The sequence below is a fragment of the Saccoglossus kowalevskii genome, chromosome 22, assembly GCF_978046115.1.
Source record: "Saccoglossus kowalevskii chromosome 22, keSacKowa6.1, whole genome shotgun sequence".
NCBI lineage: Eukaryota > Metazoa > Hemichordata > Enteropneusta > Harrimaniidae > Saccoglossus > Saccoglossus kowalevskii.
Window position 1 is genome coordinate 29,826,645 of NC_140662.1, and position 14,658 is coordinate 29,841,302.

General features: G+C 34.5%; 1 protein-coding gene across 1 annotated transcript in view; it reads left to right on the forward strand.

The window, feature by feature from the left end:
* LOC100368382 (uncharacterized) overlaps positions 1-10,010 on the forward strand; it is a 37,587-nt gene extending 27,577 nt beyond the window's left edge. The window contains exon 2 of the mRNA XM_002738068.4: positions 6,076-10,010. Coding sequence (XP_002738114.1) covers positions 6,104-7,024 — 921 coding nt within the window. The 5' untranslated portion in view covers positions 6,076-6,103 and the 3' untranslated portion in view covers positions 7,025-10,010. The remainder of the gene's footprint in view (positions 1-6,075) is intronic.
* The last annotated feature ends 4,648 nt before the right edge of the window (positions 10,011-14,658 follow it).

Below are 14,658 nucleotides of genomic sequence, written 5' to 3' on the forward strand. Positions count from 1 at the left end.
TACTAGTTTATCTATATCTGTGTAATGCTGTACAACATTGTCACGACAATACTCGTTTATCTATATCTGGGTAATGCTGTACAACATTGTCAGGACAATACTAGTTTATCTATATCTGGGTAATGCTGTACAACATTCTCAGGACAATACTAGTTTATCTATATCTGGGTAATGCAGTACAACATTGTCAGGACAATACTAGTTTATCTATATCTGGGTAATGCTGTACAACATTGTCAGGACAATACTAGTTTATCTATATCTGGGTAATGCAGTAAAACATTGTCAGGACCATACTAGTTTATCTATATCTGGGTAATGCAGTACAACATTGTCTGGACAATACTAGTTTATCTATATCTGGGTAATGCTATACAACATTGTCAGGACAATACTACTTTATCTATATCTGGGTAATGCAGTACAACATTGTCAGGACAATACTAGTTTATCTATATCTGGGTAATGCTATACAACATTGTCAGGACCATACTAGTTTATCTATATCTGGGTAATGCTGTACAACATTGTCAGATCAATACTAGTTTATCTATATCTGGGTAATGCAGTACAACATTGTCATGACCATACTAGTTTATCTATATCTGGGTAATGCAGTACAACATTGTCAGGACAATACTAGTTTATCTATATCTGGGTAATGCTATACAACATTGTCAGGACAATACTAGTTTATCTATATCTGGGTAATGCTGTACAACATTGTCAGATCAATACTAGTTTATCTATATCTGGGTAATGCAGTACAACATTGTCAGGACCATACTAGTTTATCTATATCTGGGTAATGCAGTACAACATTGTCAGGACAATACTAGTTTATCTATATCTGGGTAATGCTATACAACATTGTCAGGACAATACTAGTTTATCTATATCTGGGTAATGCAGTACAACATTGTCAGGACAATACTAGTTTATCTATATCTGGGTAATGCTATACAACATTGTCAGGACAATACTAGTTTATCTATATCTGGGTAATGCTATACAACATTGTCAGGACCATACTTGTTTATCTATATCTGGGTAATGCTATACAACATTGTCAGGACAATACTAGTTTATCTATATCTGGGTAATGCTGTACAACATTGTCAGGACAATACTAGTTAATCTATATCTGGGTAATGCTGTGCAACATTGTCAGGACAATACTAGTTAATCTATATCTGGGTAATGCTGTACAACATTGTCAGGACAATACTAGTTAATCTATATCTGGGTAATGCTGTACAACATTGTCAGGACAATACTAGTTAATCTATATCTGGGTAATGCTGTACAACATTGTCAGGACAATACTAGTTAATCTATATCTGGGTAATGCTATACAACATTGTCAGGACAATACTAGTTTATCTATATCTGGGTAATGCTATACAACATTGTCAGGACAATACTAGTTTATCTATATCTGGGTAATGCTGTACACCATTGTCAGGACAATACTAGTTAATCTATATCTGGGTAATGCTATACAACATTGTCAGGACAATACTAGTTTATCTATATCTGGGTAATGCTGTACAACATTGTCAGATCAATACTAGTTTATCTATATCTGGGTAATGCAGTACAACATTGTCAGGACCATACTAGTTTATCTATATCTGGGTAATGCAGTACAACATTGTCAGGACAATACTAGTTTATCTATATCTGGGTAATGCTATACAACATTGTCAGGACAATACTAGTTTATCTATATCTGGGTAATGCAGTACAACATTGTCAGGACAATACTAGTTTATCTATATCTGGGTAATGCTATACAACATTGTCAGGACAATACTAGTTTATCTATATCTGGGTAATGCTATACAACATTGTCAGGACCATACTTGTTTATCTATATCTGGGTAATGCTATACAACATTGTCAGGACAATACTAGCTTATCTATATCTGGGTAATGCTGTACAACATTGTCAGGACAGTACTAGTTTATCTATATCTGGGTAATGCGATACAACATTGTTAGGACCATACTAGTTTATCTATATCTGGGTAATGCTATACAACATTGTCAGGACAATACTAGTTTATCTATATCTGCGTAATGCTATACAACATTGTCAGGACAATACTAGTTTATCTATATCTGGGTAATGCGATACAACATTGTCAGGACCATACTAGTTTATCTATATCTGGGTAATGCTATACAAAATTGTCAGGACAATACTAGTTTATCTATATCTGGGTAATGCTGTACAACATTGTCAGGACAATACTAGTTAATCTATATCTGGGTAATGCTGTGCAACATTGTCAGGACAATACTAGTTAATCTATATCTGGGTAATGCTGTGCAACATTGTCAGGACAATACTAGTTTATCTATATCTGGGTAATGCTGTACAACATTGTCAGGACAATACTAGTTAATCTATATCTGGGTAATGCTATACAACATTGTCAGGACAATACTAGTTTATCTATATCTGGGTAGTGGGTTATAGGTATGATTAATAATATATACGTAGCTATGATTTAACATTATATACTTAATTGAATACCTCATGACATTGAGTAGCCACAGGAAATTACAATTACTTTAGTAAGTTTTAACGCTAACGCAATTTAAAAAAATTAAAGTTATTCTTTTCTTACTCTTTCTACTGTTATGTAACTAGGCCTTTATAAACTACCACAGTCGACTGGTTGTTATTTTTATTTGTCTCGGGTTAGAACGCTTGAATTTCTAATCCTCCGTTAAAGGTGCTATCAAGCATGTTAACCTCCCTGAACAAACGTCTCAGATGATTCACTTCAAGTCAGCAGCACATATAGAGCGCCATGCTTCACACAAGCTTCAAAATAACTTACAGGACAAACCAACATCGTTCTGTTACATATGTAGTATAGGGAAATAAGATATTTTACATTTAAAAATGAACAACATAGTGTTTATAATAAAAAAAAAATAAAAAAACCTAAAATGAAGCAGAGAAGTTTTCTAATAAACTATTCACACGTTTCAAATGGACGAGTCGCATAGCCACATCACAATTGCCTTCACAATGTATCTCGAAATAAAATGTATAGACGACTGAAGTTCAGATCTTGCAGTTATTAAATAGGGCAGTTAATACATTAACGGAAAGTTGAAAAATTATTGTACTTATATATATATATATTCATTTTGTTGTGATACTTGTACATTCAGGAGTTGGATGGAGAAAGATTATATTTTAGAAAAAGATGTACAGTGGGTGACCATATCTTTTCCCAGCATGACTAGCAGTTTATACATGTCACTGTTTTTTTAAAACAATCATTTCAACGGTTTTTCACTACTGAAAACTCATGAATATATTCCCCGACTAATTCAGTATTCATGTATGCATACGTTGTTTACTGACTTCTAGCTTGGAGAGGATCGGAGATGAGTAAACAATGGCTACAATATTTACCAGTAGTTTCTGTAACAAGTTACGGAGGCAATTCACGATGTTTAAAGAGCGGTAGTCGTCGCACTTGTGTTGATAAACATTGATTTTCCCACAATCCAATGCGCTCTTCAAATGGAAATCACGAGTATGAGGTTTGACCTGGGCGCGACTTGCACTGATTACCGCCGGTGACTTCTTCGATACCTTCCAATAACATGAAAATTGCTTAATTAAAGGGAACCTCAATCCAAACAACATAATAACCCCTAAAGAAAAAGCTCCACCAATGTAGGAGAATGCAATTTACAGTTTTGTTGTATCACTTTTCATTCTCTAGATATTCCACTTTTCACCAGTATTACGTCGTCAGCCATCTTGATGTTCAAGCAAAGGATTATGGGTAAAGTATGACATCATACAATCTGTTGTCATAAATTGAGAAAATGATTTCATCTATAACTTCAAAAGTTGAACTTCAGATTGGCTGAAAGTTTAGAAATTGGTAGCATACATGTACTGGTGCCATCCATGCTTATAAAATAGTTGTCATGGAAACAGAACTGACAATATTAATTTTTATGTTTTTCTACCAAATGCCAAAATTTCCTTATATTGTATACAATTTACCAACGTGAGTAGGTTATATAGATGATATATCACATGTTGAGCACAAAAAGGGGACAAAAAAGTACCATTCTATATTTCACAACTAAAATATTGATTTTTATTTTTTTAACGTTTTTAACAATATCTTCAATTTATGTGTATTTGTAAAATTCCAATTTCCATTACTTTAATTATATACATGAGTAATATGCACAACGAAAATTTGAACTAATTCGCATCAGTATTTCTCATGTTATAGATGAAATAATTTTCTCAATTTCTGACAACAGATTCTATGATGTCATACTTTACCCATAATCCTTTGCTTGAGAATCAAGATGGCTGACTACATAATAACGATGAAAAGTTGAATATCTAGAGAATGAAAACTGATATAAAAAAAGTGTAAATTGCATTCTCCTACATTTGTGGAGCTTTTTCTTTACGGGTCATTATGTTGTTTGGATTGAGGTTCCCTTTAAAGCTTGGAAACGTCTCATTTCGTACTCGTTGATCTGCGCAACAGTCAAAGTCGCCATCTTTGTTTATATGAGACCCGTATATCACGCACATGCGTAGCGCGACGACTACCGCGCTTTAATCAAAGAATTGCGCCAATCAGAGGCACCGTTTTTCATGATGGCGTCAATTAAGAGCATCTTATTCTGATTTGAGATTCTAGCCGAAAATACATTATTATTAGAATAAATAAATACATTTTCTATGGTTTATTTATAAGTGGTTAGGAAAAGCTGTTTTCGCTTCTCGTAGCTCTTCAGGAAGACGTTTAACCTAACACGACTTAAGTTGAATAACCACTGACATTATACCCGCTTGCCGCCTAATTAGCGATATGTGGGTGTGGTGTAGGGCAAATGTGCTTACATTTCTTGGCTAGATCATGCTTATATACTAGATGCGTAACATCATGTATTTGATATCTAAGGTGTAAATTGTTATGCTAGCTGTAATTTTGTCAAAATAGCACCATTTTGTCTAGAGTGCAATTAAATGGATGCCGAGCACGCCATTCCTGGTAAACAAGATGCAGTTTATCAGTATTATACAGTATTAGATTGAATCTATATTGCATTTTTCCAACGTATTCGTATAATCTGAGGTATTGTATGTTTGTTGTTGAAACGCAATACAGACTACATAAACATGTATGTAATTTACACTGGACTGCATTCGACTTGCAGTTCATTGACTTTACACGTGACTTTGTTCATGCACTGACGCACATAGCGTTAACTGAAAAAATGGTTCTTTATTGAATTAAACAGTAGTAATGAGGAACTTGTCAGTTCACACATGTGGCATGTTTTACATGACGTGGTGTATAACGTCTGTCGGATAGTACACACATCGAATGAAATGAAATTATTGCCATGACAGTATATCGTATTTCACCATAGTGGAACCACGGCGGAACTGAGCACATCCTGTCAGTTAACGCCTACAACATGCTTTTATTATCGCCATAACTCACCAAATGAAACCCTCGGATATTCGATCATTTTATAACAAAGTTTAAACGGTGCGACTAACTGGGTTAAATAATATTATGTTTAACACGTTCAGGGTTTTACATTTGCAATTAAAAATAGCTATTTCGCGTCAAAGGTGTGTTGTACTTCAATATTCGGTTTGATTTGTTAATTGAGGAGATTGGAGTTCGTTGACGCCAGCTTAATTGATTGAATTTGGAATACATGTGCAAATGTCTCAGTCGAAAAGACGTTTTGTAATTAACACATCGCGGTGCATGTTGGTTTGCAGTACACGTTCGTACGGTGGAGACGTTGACAAACTAGCAATCTTAAAAAATTAAAAAAACGATACTATATTGGTTTAAACGCAGTTCCAATGTACATATTCGGAGGGCACTCAGGACCCTGAAATTATGTTCTATCTTAGTATATTCCACTTAGGGTAGAGCTCCAAAATAATAATAAAAAGGAAAACAAAAATCGACAACAAAAAATACTGTTTCGTGCCCAAAAAATGCATTTACTCCTCAAGTGATGATCTCTTTATATTTTTTTCAGATAAAGCGTTTAAACAGCGCCATCTACGATGAAAATCTTGGTGCTATTGTTGTTGTCAGTCGTCAGTTTTGATGTTGTCCTGTCTGCATGGGTACCCTCACCAGCGTTGGATAGGGAAGACAAGGGATTGTTAGATTCCATAGAATGGATCAAAGAAAAGGAAGCATCTGAAATACAAGACAACACATTTGAATCAAATCCACTGGAGGACAAACGAGGAAATAAAGATTACGGGTGGGGAACACTGTTCGGAAAACGAAGCAAAACGAAACGAAGTTTGGATGATGAGTATGGCTGGGGAACAACTTTTGGAAAACGCAATGCGCCCTCAAAGAAAGAGGCTGGAAAAAGTGATTATGGCTGGGGAATGATGTTTGGGAAAAGGAATCCGAACCTGAACAAACTGGGAGTACAACGATGGGGTTCATTTGACAATACACACGCAAAGTGCGATGAGACGAGTGGAACTGGTTGCATAAGTTGGTCACCAAAACAGAAATCAAACAAAAGAATTCATTTCGTAGCAAGGAATGGAGTGGATAAGCGGGGGGACATTGACTGGAAAAGGGGCGGAGATTACGGATGGGGAATGGTATTTGGAAAAAGAAACTATGGTAACCACGACTGGAACGATAAGCGTGGAGAGCAGTACGGCTGGGGCTTGATTCTAGGAAAACGAGACTGGGATGACGATGATACATTTGTTAATCAAATACCAGACAGGGACTTTGATGATTATGAAACGGACGTGTTATCTGATGAAGACGACGACGATCTGAACAAACGATCTACGCAAATATTTGACAGTTATATACCGCGAGGTTACCTGGGAGAAAACGTGAAAACATCAGTGCACAATAAACGGTCACCATTTAAGGCACATTTCAGACTTCCTAACCGTGTTACAAGAGCTGATAAAGAATATGGTTGGGAAATGATACTTGGCTGACAATCTAGATTACCCTAATGACCAAATGATTGTTTTCACTGACATGTGAATTGACTTTTTATCAGAAAAAAAAAAGATCTTTTTAATGAACAATTAAAATACATTTTATTGTGATTCCCGAATAACGCGTTTTCTTTGTATCACATGACGTATTAATTTTCGCAAGTTTGACGTCATAATATACCAACAGCAAGCTTTTACACTTTTCATGTTTCGAAATGTCCAAATTTTAATGATGGTGATGTATTGCATGTTGGCATAATCGACGATATCGTTTGCAATGACGACAATGGCGTCTGTGTTTGCCATTCGAGCTTTGTTTAATGTGTTTGCAATTAATGATATCGCATATATTTTTCCAATAATACCGATATCGTGTTTAATTGCATTATGGACGATATCGCATGTTTGCCATATCGGAGGTGGTTTTAGAATATTGGCGATATTGTTTGTAATGTAAACGATATCGCATGTGCTTGCAATAACAGTGATATGTTTGTATTGACGGATATATCGTGTGAATATGCAATATTTGTGATATCGTATGTCTTTGAATTATGGTCGATATCGCATGTCTTATTGTATGTTTACAATGACAGTGATATCGGTTTTAATTGCAATATGGCCGATCTCACGTATGTTTTTAAAACAAATTAATATCGCATGTGGTTTATAGTGACGACTATATCGTGTGTAATTGCAGTATGGGCAATATTGCAAGTGTTTGCTATAACAGCAATATTGCAGTGTTTTGCAATGATGGCGATATCGTGTGTAATTGCAATATGGACGAAATGACATGTGTTTTCAACGACATGGATCGTGCATGTGTTTCAAATGTGCAATTGCAATATACGTGGTATCGTAGTATGTGTTTTCAATATCAGCGATATCGTGTGTTTTTGCAATGACGGCGATACCGTTTGTAATCACAATATGGTCGATATAGCATGTGTTTGCAATGTGACCGATGTCACATGTGTTTGTAAAACAGCAATATCGGAATCACATGTATTTTTGCAGTAACGGCTATATCGTGTGTAATTGGAATATGAGCGTAGGTATTAGCAATAACAGCGATATCCACGATATCAATGACGGCAACATCTTTTGTAATTACAATACGAACGATATTGCATGTATTTTTGCAATGATGGTAATAGTCGTTTGCTATTGCAATATTGCCATATCGCGCGTGTTTTTGCAGTAATATGTTATCACAGCTCACAATTGTATTCACTACATTTAAAGTGAATACGCATGTCAAATAATCAATGGGCGCTTCCAAAATATCGCATTTTTTAACTTTGGGTTACAGCTATTCCAGCATGATGTATAATCACCAGTATTTTGAACATCAGTGACCCCAGAAACTTGTCATTATATGTATGGACCGGAAGTAATCAATATTATCTGTGTCGTGTGAACTTTGGATTCGTCATTTGTTTACCATTGAAATCTTAAAAATTCTAATTACTCCATTTGTTATGTGGCAAATCGAGATTAAATTGTGGTAGTCGTCGCGTCACACATACGCGAGATATTAGGGTCTCATGTAAACAAAGATGGCGACTTTGACTGTTGCGCAGATCAACCATTCTCTAATTAAGTATATTTTTAGTGATTAGAAGGTGTGGAGGACTCACTGGCGGTAATTTGTGCAAATTTCGTCCAGGTCAAACCTCCTACTTGTGATTTCCATTAGATGGGCGCATTGGGTTGTGAGAAAATCAATTTTTATCAACACAAATGTCGCACAAGCGCAGCGCGATGACTGCCGCCCTTTAAATCAATGCCACGGATTATATCATAGCACTACATTGAATCACTGATACAACAGAAATGTCTCAAAGAATTATATTTACTATTTTAGGCAATGCCACGTACGATGGCTGGATGTTGCTGTCAATGTACAAGTCATCATGTAATAACAAATCTTACTTGAATGCCATGGAGTAGTTTGGAAGATTACAAATAACTAAAAATTGCCATCGAACAGATAATATAAGAGATAGTAACATTAATCATGATTATTTTGATTTTGTTATGAATAATATTACAATTATGTGTAACTTAAGACAAACAATTTCTCAATTTACACCTTTTGACCTGCTGAGTGGCTTTAGATTATAATCCATCATATTTACGATATATGTGCGGCATTATTCAATATTTCTATGTATAATACATATCAATACACCTTGCGGGGTTCGTCTCACACTCAAGTCTTTCTTTCTGTCAGTTTAATAAATGCTGAAGACACGACGTGTTTGGAATATCACGGTCTATAGATGGCGCACATACTTGGTGCACTTAATGCTGCTGAAGTAATAGAATATATAACAACACAATTGGAACTATTTCGGGATAATTGGATTCGATTAAAATGTGCTACTGTAGGGTAGTATTGTTCTTAATTTCATCATTTCTGATATCAATACAAGAAATTATCAGAAAAAAATCTAAAACGAACAGTAGCACATTTTAAGCGAATCCAATTATCCCGAAATAGTTCCAATTGTGTTTAACAGAGATTTTTGAAATCATTCGTCAGCAACCATTTAAAACTTTTTTATCTGGTAATAACATGTGGCATACATATGTAAGTTCTAATTACGATGCTTGACCGTCAAGCTCAGTTGTACATCCTATAATGACGCTGCAAGATATTTCGTAACCTTATCTCAATGGATATCACAATTACCTATTCTCATAGCTAAATATACTGTCGCTTCAAGTGGAAACCTGACACCGGAAGTAATTACGTGACCTACCAACATCAAGAGTGGTTGCGCACGTGGACTTTATATAGACATAGTTGATTTCTTGATTTGACCATTTAAATCAGGGGGTATAACGAATGCTTATGGCCTTTATTTTAATGTTTAGTGGGATAACAAATCAAACCACGCCCTCTACATTTAAAGTGTTTGTAACGTTTTTTGTATCATAAAGGAAATAAATTCTAGTTATATCTTGCAGATAATGTGGTTTGGTCACGTGATCAATGCGGGTATTACTGCCTATTACTGATTCCTCACTGAATAATGGAGAATCCGCTTCAATAATGCATAATTATGTTAATTCATACACATATCATGATATACAAATTGATATTGCCATCAAATACTTTGTACAGTGTACGTAATGTTCAACCTGGGCATGCGCCACCAACGCTGACATTATCCCATCAAACATGTGCATATATTCACCAATGCTGATATTATCCCATCAAACATGTGTATATAGTCACAAATGCTGACATTATCCCATCAAACATTTGCATATAGTCACCAATGCTGATATTATCCCATCAAACATGTGTATATAGTCACCAATGCTGATATTACCCCATCAAACATGTGTATATATTCACCAATGCTGACATTATCCCATCAAACATTTGCATATAGTCACCAATGCTGATATTATCCCATCAAACATTTGCATATAGTCTCCAATGTTGATATTATCCCATCACAAATGTGCATATATTCACCAATGCTGATATTATCCCATCAAACATGTGTATATATTCACCAATGCTGACATTATCCCATCAAACATTTGCATATAGTCACACATGCTGACATTATCCCATCAAACATGTGTATATAGTCACCAATGCTGATATTATCCCATCAAACATGTGTATATAGTCACCAATGCTGATATTATCCCATCAAACATGTGCATATAGTCACCAATGCTGACATTATCCCATCAAACATGTGCATATAGTCACCAATGCTGATATTATCCCATCAAACATGTGCATATAGTCACCAATGCTGATATTATCCCATCAAACATGTGCATATAGTCACCAATGCTGATATTATCCCATCAAACATTTGCATATAGTCACCAATGCTGACATTATCCCATCAAACATGTGCATATATTCACCAATGCTGATATCCCATCAAACATGTGCATATAGTCACCAATGCTGATATTATCCCATCACAAATGTGCATATATTCACCAATGCTGATATTATCCCATCAAACATGTGCATATAGTCACCAATGCTGAAATTATCCCATCAAACATATGCATATATTCACCAATGCTGATATTATCCCATCAAACATGTGCATATATTCACCAATGCTGACATTATCCCATCACAAATGTGCATATATTCTCCAATGCTGAAATTATCCCATCAAACATATGCATATATTCACCAATGCTGACATTATCCCATCAGACATGTGCATATAGTCACCAATGCTGATATTATCCCATCAAACATGTGCATATATTCACCAATGCTGATATTATCCCATCAAACATGTGCATATATTCACCAATGCTGATATTATCCCATCAAACATGTGCATATAGTCACCAATGCTAACATTATCCCATCAAACATGTGCATATAGTCACCAATGCAGACATTACCCCATCAAACATGTGCATATAGTCACAAATGCTGACATTGCCCCGCCAAATATGTGCACACCGCCATCAACGATTTTTTTTGGCACTATCGCAAATGTGTATACTGCCACCAACGCTAGCATTATCAAATCAAACATCATGATGTTTATAATGCTGCCAACTCAGGCAAGCAAATGATTACTGCCATCAACGTTGACATACTAAAAGTATCAAAATACAAATACCTCACCGAATAATCAGTTCATTAGAATTATCCGGGCGAAAAATTGTCAGTTTTGTAGCAAAATTCATGATATGAAAAATGTAAATCCTCGGTATAAGCAATGGTAAATTATTCAGAATTCGTGATATGAGAAATGTCAATCCCCAGTATAAGCAATGGTTAATTATTCAGAATTCGCGATATGAGTAATGTCAATCTCCAGTTTAAGCAATTGTTAATTATTCAGAATTCACGATATGAGTAATGTCAATCCCCAGTATAAGCAATGGTTAATTATTCAGAATTCGCGATATGAGGAATATCAATCCTCAGTATAAGCAATTGTTAAGTATTCAGAATTCGCTATATGAGTAATGTAATTTCTCTTATAAGCAATGTTTCCTTATTCAGAATTCGCGATATGAGAAATATCAATCCTCAGTATAAGCAATTGTTAAGTATTCAGAATTCACGATATGAGTAATGTCAATCTCCAGTATAAGCAATTGTTAATTATTCAGAATTCGCGATATGTGTAATGTCAATCCTCAATATACGCAATGGTTAATTAATCAGAATTCACGATATGAGTAATGTCAATCCCCAGTATAAGCAATTGTTAATTATTCAGTATTCGCGATATGACGAATGTCAATCTCCAGTATAAGCAATGGTTAATTATTCAGAATTCGCGATATGTGTAATGTCAATCCTCAATATACGCAATGGTTATTTATTCAGAATTCACGATATGAGAAATGTCAATTCTCAGTATAAGCAATTGTTAATTATTCAGAATTCACGATATGAGGAATGTCAATTCTCAGTATAAGCAATTGTTAATTATTCAGAATTCACGATATGAGGAATGTCAATCCTCAGTATAAGCAGTGGTTAATTATTCAGAATTCTCGATATGAGGAATGAAAGTTCTCTTATAAGCAATTGTTAATTATCCAGATTTAACGATATGAGAAATGTCAATCCTTTGTATAAACAATGGTTAATTATTCAGAATTCACGATATGAGAAATGTCAATTCTCTGTATAAGCAATGTTTCCTTATTCAGAATACACGATATTAAAATTATCAATCCTCAGTATAAGCAATATTTAATTATTCATAATTAACGATATGAAATGCCAATTCTCTATATGAGCAATTGTTTAATTATTCAGAATTCGCGATTTAAAAAATGTCAATCCTCAGTATAAGCAATGGTTAATTATTCAGAATTCACGATATGAGGAATGTCAATCCTCTTATAAGCAATGGTTAATTATTCTGAGTTCACGATGTGAGAAATGTCAATCCTCTCATAAGCAATGTTTCCTTATTCATAATTCGCGATATGAGAAATGTCAGTATGGTTAATTCTTTGTGTACACAAGTAATTTTGTGTATAAACACAGAAATAGACACAGCTCTAAACCTTGGTTGACATTCAGCGACGTTGGGTCCCTCTCTGTGGAAATATTGTGTGGACCAATTATTATTATTTAAAGTCAACCAGAATCGTTGAACGAATGAAAGAATTTTATCAACAATTAGACTATGTTACGTACAGCTAACAGAACGTAGTCATTATTTACGATATCACATATTCACTGCTACCTTAAATAACAACACACGTCACTGGCATATATATTCTCACATGACACTACATAAACACTAATATGTGCTCAATCGTCTTCTAAAATAAAAAAAAACATCGAAATACAATAACCTGATAAATTCTTTATTTTCGGGTCAACTCTAATTCGGTTTTGAGGATTTTTCACATGCGTCATAAACGATAAGTTGCCAGGGTAACTTGTCTCAAGAGTGTAGATAAAAAATGAGTGGATTAGCTATGCCACGGTAAAGCACTGATTTCTTTGCATGTTATGCAGTAAAAATTCTCATCAATGTGGCCCTCTGGGACATCAGTCACGTTTTCATTATCAGTATTTATAATGGACAACTTGAAAAGTTTCATAGAAAGTGTGAGATAATAGTTTGCCGTCAGGATGAATAAATAATGCCACTGTCATCAAACATTTAGAGCGTTGGAATGTGGAATGCGATTCGTCAACAATAAATAAGATTAATAAAAAAAACGAAATGTCCTAATATTCATGTGTGTTAGCCTCCAAAAAAATAAAACAACATATTACAAACTAAACAATAACAGCGGATTTAAACAATATTCACATTATGTGGGCACGACGTACACATTAACAGCACAACACAAAGTTTTAACAAACGCTATACCACAGAGTTATTTAGTCATTTATAAATTAATTTTATTGAGAATTGTAAGTGTCTTAAATTAATAAATAACTTTTCGTAGGATAATTATAGATTATATATACAATATATAGATCGATCTTCAAAATTACTGCTATTTCCAACTCCAATACAATGGTTGTGTTGTGTTTGTGCATAATACTGTATCTTATGTTTAGTTTTTTTAGAATTGCTACATAGATTGTACATTATCGTTTTCGAAATTAAACTGAGGGACAATCAGCGTACATTCAAGGCAATGCTCATAAATAAACAACGTGTTTTTTTGTGAAAGGGCATTAATGAATTTGAATATTTAAGCACAAATATAATTGCTCGTCAACTCTTAGTAACATTTCTTGTGATATGTCCCCTATTGCACTGTGAATACATAACTACTCCATGCTGAAATAGAGTCGATAGAACAAATACAAAACATGGTTATATGGGTTATAGTTACACTGTATTAAATACATACATACATACCATGACATATATATATATATATATATATTTATACAATTTATTATCACAGCAGATAAAATATACAAGTAATAAGAACTAAGATCAATCTGATTTACATATGAAAACACTGTAGTCTCAGTTCAGATAAATTTATAAATCTAGATAATAGGTCAGGCGCTGAGGGCGATACACTAGAGAATAGTGTCTACAATATATATGGTAAAAAATGAAAGTCAGATGGTAATAGCCAGCCATACAAAGGACATGAAGTATGGAATGTTGTAT